Below are 12,530 nucleotides of genomic sequence, written 5' to 3'. Positions count from 1 at the left end.
ATTATGAACTCGCTTACAAGACTAGATGGCAGAGATTGTAATCAGAAGTCAATGGAGAAGACGAGTGTTAGGAGTAATTTTCATCGATAAAAAGGCTAAAATATTTACAACAAAAATTGTTGTGAAATTTGTTTCAAGAAGCCTCCACTGACCATAATACAAAACAAACACTGAGCAAAACAATCAGCAACATTATCCTTCTTTTTTAGTTAATCTTTTTTCGCCTCCTTCCGTATCTGAATTAATTACTGTATACTCTATGTTGAAATAATTGTTACATATATCATGTATATATACATTGTGTTTTATATTGTGCTGTTGAGAAGGAAATAAATGTTAATAAATACAAATACAAATACAAATTCAAAGAACATACATGAAAAACAATCAAAGCAAGCAACAAACTTATACAGCAAAAGCCATAGACTCCATGTAGTGGTCAGGAGCTTTTGTTTATGTTTTGGGGACATGCTACAATCCCCTACGTCACATTATTTTGGGCGTTTTATTGGTTTGATTTGGGTGAGAAAATGAATGATAAGTTTTTGTTTGATTTTTTTTGAACGACTTTATACAAAAATCTGAAATAATATTTTCAAAATCCCTGAGGTCATAAGCTTTCCATTGATATATAGTTGAATTTTTATGGAATGGCTACTTTAAAATAATTTAAGATTTCTTGTTTGAAATAACAAAGTATTCAGTAACAGCCTTATCAAACTAGTTCCCTACTGCAAAGTGCTTTCAACCTTACATTTATAGATTTTGTTGTGTTCCTGTTTTGTGTGTGTGTGTGTTTTCTTGATATTTTTGTTAAGCTGTAGTCGCTTCTATTTTTTTCTTCATTCACTGATCAAAATGTTTCTTGAGACAGGTACTTTCAGCAATAAAAATAGTAGTTGATATTTTATTTCTCATCTTTTAAACAGATAATAAGAAAAAAATATATTTCCTTAACAGCTCGGACTGCCCAAGTGACTCTCCAAGCAGGACAATACCACCATCAGACAACCCTCAGCAGCAACACATTGGTGAAGTACACTATCCAAGAAGGACAATACCACCATCAGACCAGCCTCAGCAGCAACACATGGATGATGTACACTATCCAAGAAGGACATTACCATCAGACCAGCCTCAACAGCAACCTATGGATGATGTACACTATCCAAGAAGGGCATTACCATCAGACCACCCTCAGCACCAACACATGGATGATGTACACTATCCAAGAAGGACATTACCATCAGACCAGCCTCAACAGCAATCTATGGATGATGTACACTATCCAAGAAGGACATTACCATCAGACCACCCTCAGCAGCAACACATGGATGATGTACGCTATCCAAGAAGGACATTACGACCATCAGACCAGCCTCAACAGCAACCTATGGATGATGTACACTATCCAAGAAGGACATTACCATCAGACCACCCTCAGCAGCAACACATGGATGATGTACGCTATCCAAGAAGGACATTACCACCATCAGACCCCCTCAACAGCAACACATGGGTGATGAACACTATCCAAGAAGGACATTACCACCATCAGACCACCCTCAACAGCAACGTATGGATGATGTACAGTATCAAAGAAGGACATTACCACCATCAGACCACCCTCAGCAGCAACACATGGATGATGTACACTATCCCAGAAGGACATTACCATCAGACCACCCTCAGCAGCAACACATGGATGATTTACACTATCCAAGAAGGACATTACCATCAGACCACCCTCAGCAGCAACACATGGGTGATGAACACTATCCAAGAAGGACATTACCATCAGACCACCCTCAGCAGCAACACATGGATGATGTACACTATCCAAGAAGGACATTACCATCAGACCACCCTCAGCAGCAACACATGGGTGATGAACACTATCCAAGAAGGACATTACCATCAGACCACCCTCAGCAGCAACACATGGATGATGTACACTATCCAAGAAGGACATTACCATCAGACCACCCTCAGCAGCAACACATGGATGATGTACACTATCCAAGAAGGACATTACGACCATCAGACCACCCTCAACAGCAACGTATGGATGATGTACACTATCCAAGAAGGGCATTACCATCAGACCACCCTCAGCAGCAACACATGGATGATGTACGCTATCCAAGAAGGACATTACGACCATCAGACCAGCCTCAACAGCAACCTATGGATGATGTACACTATCCAAGAAGGACATTACCACCATCAGACCACCCTCAACAGCAACGTATGGGTGATGAACACTATCCAAGAAGGACATTACCATCAGACCACCCTCAGCAGCAACACATGGATGATGTACACTATCCAAGAAGGGCATTACCATCAGACCACCCTCAGCAGCAACACATGGATGATGTACGCTATCCAAGAAGGACATTACGACCATCAGACCAGCCTCAACAGCAACCTATAAATGATGTACACTATCCAAGAAGGACATTACCACCATCAGACCACCCTCAACAGCAACGTATGGATGATGTACACTATCCAAGAAGGACATTACCACCATCAGACCACCCTCAACAACAACCCATGGGTGATGTACACTATTCAAGAAGGACATTACCTTCATTAGACCGCCCTCAACAGCATGTTGGCAATACATCAGATACTGTATTTCAAGTCTCTCAGACTCACAGAGAATGTAGCAGTAGTCGGAGCAGGCCTTACAAGAGGCAAGCTCCTTCTACTCAGTCAAGAGCTCCACAGGATGATCCTGAAATTCTAGAAAAGCAATCAGAGTATGGGTTCTAGTTGCTATGGTATCAGTAGAGTAAGACAGTGTCCCAGTGGTAACACTTCATCTTGACTTTGTGTATGCATGATACAGGGATCCACACTAACTGTTTTTTAAAGGTTCAGATTGAACTTTTTACAGTCTGAGGCTTGCATGAGCCCCAAGTAAAAACATCCAAATTTGGGGGGTCTAGACCTAGATTTTGGATGTCCATGTGTTCTGGCTAGCCTGTTGGTTTCAAGCCCTGGAGTAATTGCAGGAAACGAGGGGTAAAAGGGGATAATTTTTGGCAATGTTTGCAAATATTTGAATATTTGTAAAAAGGCTATGTTCTTCTTTTTCACCTTTATGAGTACAGTCCACTATGTGGTGTTAGTGTATAAATCTTATGAGAAAGAGAACTTAATATTGTCACAATGTTCACAATTATGTGAAAGGCATATGTAGAAAGTGATGCAAAATTATCCGACATGCTATGAATGTCTACTCAATAAGCCCAAAACAGAGTTGTATCGAGAGCCCATTGTGCACCTGTTTTATGTAAAAAGGGGTCATGTTTTTCTTGAAAATGTTTTGAAAATACTTTGAATAGGGGGTCATTTTTACTCTGCTATGATCATGCATTATGCCTGTGACAACCACGGGGACTAGTAGTTATAATGATAATAACAGTTGCTTCTGATATAGTGCACACGCTGTCATGCCACGACACTCCTGGCGCTCAAACATTACTACCCTGGTCCTAGGCAGGGGCCCATTTATACCTGGGTGGAGAGTTGCAAATGTGGATCAATGCCTTCAATACAAATATAATTAGGTAGAATCTAAATAAACTTGTGAATTTGTTACCAGAAATGATTCAGATGTTAAGAGCCACATTGCTCTAGTTATCATGTCAGCGAACTAGATAGAACTCAGTATACTTGAGAACTAGCTTTAAAGGGTGCATGTCATAGGTCTGAGTTATCAGTGTGATTTTTTATGTGACACTAATTGTTGTTTGTAAATTGAGAGCTACATCCAGATCTAGATTTTAAAATCCATCTGAGGAAATATATTCCAGGATTTTTTTATATCACTCCAGTGTATATGTAAATATGCTGCTATAATATTAAGATACATGTCTCTTTTGTCAATGTAACATGCCTGTGTTATCAGTTATCAGACTCATGAATATTCTAACTGTATTCAGTACTGGATTTCAATAATTGTGATGATACGTATTCCAGGCTTTTCTTTGTATCATTATGATTATGATTATGCAATAGTATGATACATGTATATTTTGAACTTGTATATGTTTGCCATACGTTTTATATTTTAGTAAGTTTGCAAACTTTGCATTATTGATTGGCTTATAACAAACGTACATAGACACTACTCTTATGAGCATTCCGTTACCTTGCCTTTTGATCACCATCCTCTTCTGATTAAATGATGTCTGATTTTCATAATATACAATGCGAATCGCTCAGATCTGTGAGTTCATTCTGAATTATGTCATGAAAAAGGATGTAATAAACGGGTCTTTCTATGTATATTGGATCATGAATTACTGAAATGAAGTTTGCAGTGCATTAGATTTTTAAAACTTTGATGTACTAAGAAGACAAAAGAACTTGCAAGTTGTAGTTTGATGATGGTAGGGACTTTTAGTTTTGCACGAAGACAATGTGGATTGCTACGGTCGACGTCCTTTTAATGCACTGCCTTGAATGGACGTCACACGTATCAGTCCACGCAAATCTAAAAGTCCCTATTGTATTTGTAGGTGAAACGGTGTCACGTGACACTCAACATTTTGTTATATTTGCACAACCTCGCAATATAACAACCTTATTTTGCATGATATAACGCATGCATTAGAATGTTAATTGCATATATTACCTGTTTGTATATTTGTCCTACCTAGCAACAACTAATGTATGCAATTTGAATTCTGACTATCGGGATACATTTGATTCGTAACAGGTGAATGAACTAATTTGTATCGAGGCGCTTCAAAAAGGCATCATAAATTTGGTGTAAATGACAGAAATGGCCTCTTGATGTGCATGTCATAAGCAGTCATGATCCTAAATTGAATAAAAAAAAGGAAGATCTAGATATACCTTATTTATCTCTGATCTCTTTGTCTGATGTGAAATGTAGGAGAAAAATGGGAAGACGATAAGAGAGAGAGAGAGAATAGAGGGGGGCAGGGAGAGAGAGAGGTGAGATAAACAGATGCACATTAAGTTTAAAAGGGAGTGAGCGAGAGAACAAAAATACAGAGGAGAAAAGGGAGATGCTTAGAAAAGCAAACGAGAATTTAAAAAGAGAGGAAACAAAAATAATAGCCAGGGACAGGGCATGGGAAACGGTGATAGCTAGATGACTTCGGAGGGAGACTAAATGATCGGAGAAGATAGAGAAAGAACGAGAGAGAAGAGAAAGGGAAGGGAGACGGATTGATGAATAGAGATATGAAGACTGACGATGAAGGAAGAGGAGGTGAGGGGGCAAATAGAGATCATACAATGATAAATGAGTGATATTGTGATGATGGAGGCGGGTAGAGATCGAGCACTAGAGACGGTCATAGGGTGATAAAAAGAGATAAGAAACATTGATAATTGTAGAGAGAGAGACTGAAGAGAAAAGGGGATCAGAAATAAGGGAGATATACCGGGACAAATATAAACAGAATTATGGAGGAATAAAACATGAGCTAGAGAGACGGAGAGAGAAGACAATATTAAGGGTAATGAAGAGGATGGAAAGATTGAGAGGGAGAAAGAACAAAATAGTGAAAGACACCAGGAGAAAGGGGGAAGAGAGAGGGAGAACCCATCAATTATTGTAAAGAGAATGAGAAGAGAGAGACGGCAGAAATTTGACAGATCTGGAATAGTGGAGGAATCAGATAAAGATGATTAGAGACCAAGAAGATAGATAAGAGTGAACGAGAGAGAGAGTGAAAGTTAGTGAAAGAGAAAGAGAGTGAAAGTTAGTGAAAGGGAGAAGAGAGTGAAAGTTAGTGAAAGAGAAAGGGAGAGAGAGAGGGAGAAGAGAGTGAAATTTAGTGATAGAGAGAGGGAGAAGAGAGTGAAAGTTAGTGAAAGAGAAAGGGAGAGAGAGAGTGAAAGTTAGTGAAAGATAAAGGGAGAGAGAGAGAGGGAGAAGAGAGTGAAAGTTAGTGATAGAGAGAGGGAGAGAGAGAGTAAAAGTTAGTGAAAGAGAAAGGGAGAAGAGAGTGAAAAAGAAAGGGAGAAGAGAGTTAATGAGATAGAGAGAGGGAGAAGAGAGTGAAAATTAGTGAACGAGAAAGGGAGAGAGAGAGTAAAAGTTCGTGAAAGAGAAAGGGAGAAGAGAGTGAAAGAGAAGGGGAGAGAGAGGGAGAAGAGAGTGAGAGTTAGTGATAGAGAAAGGGAGAGAGAGAGGAAGAATAGAGTGAAAGTTAGTGAAAGAGAAAGAAAGAGAGAGAGAGAAGAGAGTGAAAGAGAGATGGAGAAGAGAGTGAGAGAGCGGAACGTTTCTCAGGGGTTTGGGGCCATAAATTACGGCCAGATGAGCTTATTTTGATACCTTACTTGTGACACTGGCAGGACATAAGTTGGTGTTGGGTCCAGAGGCGGAGCCCCCAGAAGCTCAGGGGTTTTAAGTATTAAATTACCGTCAGATGAGCATCCAGTTGCCTGACTTTGGGCCCTAGGTGAAATCCAGGGGGCAGAGTCCCCGGAAGCTTAGGGCATTTAAGGCATTTAATCACGGTCAGATGAGCCATTAAAAAAAAAGTTATTATTATTATTATTACTTTTTGTTTTGTTTGGGGGGGGGGGGGGGACTCCCGGAATTTGGAAAATTACGTCGTCAGATATTTCATTCAGTGGCTTTTTTTTGGGGGGGGGGGGGGCTTGATTGGGCTTGGTCGGGTTGGTTTAACCCACCATGGGTTACCAATCAAGCCCGATCACCAATTTTTCCCCGACCAATCCCGACCACATATCTAAACACAAGCTCTTCCCGACCGCTATTAGGCCATTGACGACCCACATTCGACCATTCACGACTCCTGCACGCAGGGGCGTCGCCAAAGGGGGGGGGGGGGAGGGTGTGGGGGTGCGACACCCCTCCACCTGTCAGGATATTGTCAGTAAAATTGCGCTGCCGTCGGGAAAAAAGAGAAAAGGGGGAGGGAAAAAAAGAGGGGGAAAGGGAAAGAAAAGAAAAAAGAAAAGGAAAAGAAAAGAAAAAAAGGAAAAGAAAGGAAAGAAAAGAGAAAGGAAAGAAAGAGGGAGAAGAGGAAAGAAAGGAAAAGAAAGAAAAGGAAGAAAAGGAAAAAGAAAAGAAAAAAGGGAAACAAAAGAAACGGGGGGTGAAGAGAGGAGAGAGGGGGAGGTAAGAGCCTGAGAAAGGAGGAGTGGGAGTAAAAGAAAGGGGGGGGGGGTTGTGGGTGGAGTCGTCTCGTCAAGGAAGCAAGAAAGACATGGGTAAATATGTTGCTGTGTCGGGTCAGCTGTGTCGGTATTCTTGCTCGATCCTCGTGTACTATATCAATGCAGAAGTTTGAAGTCGGTGAGATGTATATTGTCGGTCGACCGACAAGTTTTTTCCCCTACGAACTGTGACTTTTTATCCGCTGTGACGACTTCGAGAGTGACTACAACTACAATACTTGTATTTTCTCGAAGTTTCACTTTTCTATAACATCAGCTAAAGAAATCAGAGGTTTAAAATTTTCGGGGAAACTAATTCAAACAAGGATTAAGAGTCAACAACGGTACGACGAATCGTCTTCCTTTCTCTATATTTTGATGAAACGCCAAAATTTCCGCGCTTCGCGCGGGTGGGGAAAACTACATTTAAACGAGTCGAGAACCGTACAACGAATCGTTTTCTTTCTCTAATAATTTGAGGAAACGTCTAAGCTTCCGCGAATCGCGCAGAGGGGGGGGGGGGGGGGAATGAATTCAGATAAGGATTAAGAGTCGAGAACAGTACAACGAATCATTTTCCTTCTCTATATTTTGATGAAACGCAAAATTTCCGCGCTTCGCGCGGGAGAGGAAAACTTCATTTAGACGAGTCGAGAACGGTTCAACGAATCGTCTTCTTTCTCTCATAATTTAAGGAAACGTCAAAGCTTCCGCGCTTCGCGCAAGAGGGGGAAAACTGAATTCAGATATATAGAGCTTAAGAGTCGAAAACAGTGCAACGAATCGTCTTCTTTCTATAATAATTAAATCAAACGTCTAAGCTTTTCGCGCTGGAAGGGGGAAACTGAATTCAAACAATAAGAGTCGAAAACGGTACAACGAATCGTCTGCTTTCTCTAATAATTTAAGGAAACGTCAAAGCTTCCGCGCTTCGCGTTAGAGGGGAAAACTGAATTCAGACAATTAGGGCTTATTAAGAGTCGAAAACGGTATAACGAATCGTCTTCTTTCTCTAATAATTTAATGAAACGTCAAGACTTCCGCGCTGTGCGCGGGAGGGGAAAATTTCAATAAGCCTCGAGCACGGTTCAACGAATCGTCTACTTTCTCTAATAATTTAATGAAACGTAGAAACTTCCGCGCTCCGCGCGGGAGGGGGGAAAACTGAATTCAGATAAGGATTAAGAGTCGAGAACAGAACACCGAATCGTCTGCTTTTTCTCATAATTTAATGAAACGTCAAAGCTTCCGCGCTTTGCGCGGGAGGGGGAAAAACTGAATTCAGACAAGGATTAACAGTCGAGATCGGTACAATAAATCGTCTTCTTTTCCTAATAATTTAAGGAAACGTCTAAGCTTCCACGCTTCGTGCGGGAGGCCGAACACCGACAACCCCCTAATGAGCGCGCTTAAAATAAGATCCTAGCTCCGCACCTGCATCAAAATATATAGCTTTGATGTTGACTAAGTTGATGAAATAATTCGTATATTTATGTCGTCGAGGAAAATGATCATTAGCGCATACGCAATTACTATAGATAGTCCATAGGAAAAAAAAATAGCCTTCGGCCCCGGGTTGATAGGGTTAAATTTGTAGATATTGGGAAATTTAATTTTGTCGGTAATTGGTGGCTAGTTTTGTCGGTAATCGTTGGCCCACTGAAAAAGGTCTAGCGACGCCCCTGCCTGCACGACGTAAAGTCGACCACAACTTCGATCTCTTCTCGATCATTCCGATCTACAAACAATCCCAACGCGATCCCTACTAGACCAACTAGACGTACACACGATCTCTACACAATCTCGACCCGAGCAGATCGACCTGTTCGAACAGGGATCCTAGATGACTCGTGAATTGAGTGGTTGAACAAAATATTATCGTCAGCTGATGGTACAGTACTCATTTTTGATCAGCGTTCAGTTCATCTCAGACACTCAAGAGACGTAAATCGAACAGTTACAGTTGTGAGCAGTGGCGGATCCAGGGGGTGGGGAGGGGGGCGGGGGCCCGCCCCCTGGCAACAAAACAAGAGTGTGTGCTAAAGAAAGCAACAAAAAAGTTTTAGTCCCCCCCACCCCCCCCCCCCCCCAAGCCACTGAACGAAATATCTGACGACGTAATTTTCCAATTTCTGGCCCCCATTTTTTAAATGGCTCATCTGACCGTGATTAATTGCCTTAAAACTCCTAAGCTTCCGGGGGCTCTGCCCCCTGGATTTCACCTAGGTCCTAAAGTCAGGCACCTGAATGCTCTTCTGACGGTAATTTAATGCCTAAAACCCCTGAGCTTCTGGGGGCTCCGCCTCTGGACACTACACCAATTAGTGACCTACCGCAAATAAGGTATCAAAATATGCTCATCTGACCGTAATTAAAGGCCTAAAATCCCTTGTCCCCCCCCCCCCCAAAAAAAAAAACCACGAAATATCTGACGACGTAATTTTCCAATATCATCCGGGGCAATTTTTTTTTTTTAAATTGCTCATCTGACTGTGATTAAATGCCTTAAAACCCATGAGCATCTGGGGCTCCGCCCCCTGGACCCCACACAAAAGTGTGTCCTGCCAGTGTCACAAATAAGATATCAAAATATGCTCATCTGATAGTAATTAAATGCCTATACCCCCCTGAGCTTCTGGGGGCTCGACCCATTGACCCCCCACCGAGAAACGTTCAGCGGGGCCTGCATGTAAGAGTGGGGTGATGGGAATTTTTTTTTGTCTACCCCCCCCCCCCTCCCCCAAACGTTTTTGCCACTCCCGGTGTCACCATTACGTACCAATATTTGGCTCGCATTATTTCAAATTTGGCCCCCCCCCCTAAGAAATCCTGGATCCGCGCCTGCCAGGTCCCTCGGAGAAGACCTAAAGCCGTCGGCCGTCTGGTTGCTTACTTTAAGCATTTATGCTTTCTTAGTGTAAGGTTTTAATTTTACTGATCCAAGTGGTTACTTGTTTATTTTACACTGTACATTTAGCTTTCCACTCCGTTATGCTGGTGAAGTTCGGTAAGCCCTCTGTCGTATTGGAGTAGCTGTGGTAGTGCGCTGAAGCATAACGGAGTAAAATTAAAACCTTAAATTAGCAGTAAGTAAGTTAAAAAATAACAACCACCACCACATTTCAGCCACATTGCCAATAAACATCGACTCCTCAGCGACTGCAGACCGACCGTTTCATGCTCATTCGGAGTAACGTATTATTCATTCGGACTGTTGTCGGTCTAGTGTCGGTCTTGTTGGTATGACCGGGTATTACAAAATAGAGAGAGAGAGAGAGAGAGAGAGAGAAAGAGCGACCGAAAGAGTGGGTGAGAGCATGGACATATGTGTCATTTATTAATTCTAAATGTGACTAAGTTATGATAAAACATCGATAATTCTCGGTTTTGTTTTTTCTGGGACGCACTATATATATAATATATATATATATATTTAAAACAAACTTTACTCTACAGTGCGTCCCAGAAAAAACGAAACCGAGAATTGTCGATGTTTTATCATACCTTAGTCACATTTATAATCAATAAATGACACATATTCTGGAAGCTTAGATCCTCCTCTTTCATTTGATGCAAGGGTCCAGGGGCGTACGCAGGATTTTTTCAAGGGGGGGGTTTTAAAATATTTTGCTCCCGAAAATTTGAAAATCGCGCCGGCCGAAAAGTCGCTCAGTGGGGGGGGGGGGGGGGGGGGTAAGCGGACACTTTTTTTTTTTTTTTTTTGGAGTCCAAAAAAAATCGCAACGACTCAGCCGGCAGAAAAGTCGCTCAGTGGGGGGGGGGGGGGGGGGGGGGGGGGGGGGGGGGGGGGGGGGGGGGGGGGGGGGGGTAAGCGGACACTTTTTTTTTTTTTTGGTCTCAAAATTTCAAAATTTGACATTTTTTTACGTATGGGGGGGGGGGGTAAGGTCACCTTATTTAGGTTAGCCGTGGGTATAATTTTTTTTTTTTTTTTTTTTTTTTAATAAAAAAAAAAAAAAAAAAAAAAAAAACCCAAAGGGGGGGGGTTTTAGGTTTTTTTTAGGGGGGTTTACATACATTAAAATACCAAAGGGGGGGGGGGGGGGGTTTGAACCCCCAAAAACCCCCCCTGCGTACGCCCCTGCAAGGGTCTGTACTGGGACCTCTCCTGTTCTTGTTATATTGTCAACAGTTCTAGTGTCTTTCGGTTTTCACTATTCGCAGATGACACCGTAGTTGTCATATCCCATAAAAATGCACACAGACTGATTGCGCTGGTGAATGAAGAATTAAGTAAATTGCTTTTATGGTTTCAGAGTAATAAATTACTTCTCAATCAAGAGAAAACAAACTACATCATATTTCGTTCAAAGAACAAGAGAGTTCCCGGAGACATTAATGACATTTCTGTTAACAACATAGTCCTTAAACGTGTACATTCACTATCCTTTCTTGGTGTTACTATAGACGAATTCCTGGACTGGAAGACCCACATTAAAAATGTAACTTTGAAAGTATCTAGAAGCATTGGAGTATTATCAAAATTAAAATTGACCGTTCCCCAAAATGTTCTTATGTTATTATACAACTCGATAGTATTACCCCATTTGTCTTACTGCAATATAGTGTGGGGAAATTCATATTCATCTCATCTAAACAAAATGAAAATACTTCAAAAGAGGGCAATTCGAATTTTAACATATTCAATGTATAATTCTCATACGAAACTATTATTTAGCAGAATGAAGGTTCTTCCTGTCCAAGAACTAATATTACTTAATACTTGTATATTTATGTATCATTTCCACACTGGTAATCTTCCGCACATTTTTCAAAACATGTTTATTAGTAATTCATCCGTTCATTCACATAACACAAGGCAAACAAAGTTATTACACAAACCCCCTGTACGTACAACCCATGCACTGAAATCATTTAGAAATGTGGGAATAAGTAAATGGAATGATTTAAACGAGGATATAAGATCAAGTTCAACTTTGTCTAGGTTTAAAGTTTTGTGCAAAAGGGAACTATTTATTAATTTGTAAAACTGGGTAGGAGTATAAGTTTTAATCTCATATTTCGCATTTTTCATGTGTTTCCTCTTCTTCCTTTTTCTTTTAAATATTCTACTCTCTTCTTCTTCTTCTTCTTCTCTCTCTCTCTCTCTCTCTCCCTCTTATAATATGCTTTAAAGTACATTGCATTGTGTGTGTGTGTGTGTGTGAGTGGGTATGGCTGAGTGTGTTTGCAAGATATTTGTAATTGTTTTGTAATAAGTAGGAATATACATGTATCTCTTTTTGTTTTGCTTGTTATTGCATGTTTTTATTATATTTGTATTTAATTCTATGTTAATGGGCCCCATTTACAAGCTCTGCTTCTCA

General features: G+C 40.9%; 1 protein-coding gene across 1 annotated transcript; it reads left to right on the top strand.

Moving 5' to 3' along the window:
- Nucleotides 1-858: 858 nt before the first annotated feature.
- On the top strand, nucleotides 859-1,523 carry LOC115921317. The gene is made up of 2 exons (XM_030978674.1): nucleotides 859-874; nucleotides 961-1,523. The coding sequence occupies exons 1-2, from the start codon at nucleotides 859-861 to the stop codon at nucleotides 1,521-1,523; spliced, it is 579 nt and encodes a 192-aa protein (XP_030834534.1).
- Nucleotides 1,524-12,530: the final 11,007 nt, after the last annotated feature.

This window comes from Strongylocentrotus purpuratus, unplaced genomic scaffold, assembly GCF_000002235.5.
Source record: "Strongylocentrotus purpuratus isolate Spur 01 unplaced genomic scaffold, Spur_5.0 spur5_scaffold_1, whole genome shotgun sequence".
NCBI classification, from domain to species: domain Eukaryota; kingdom Metazoa; phylum Echinodermata; class Echinoidea; order Camarodonta; family Strongylocentrotidae; genus Strongylocentrotus; species Strongylocentrotus purpuratus.
The sequence above is the reverse complement of the archived record's forward strand: the minus strand, read 5'-3'. Positions and strand labels throughout refer to the sequence as shown.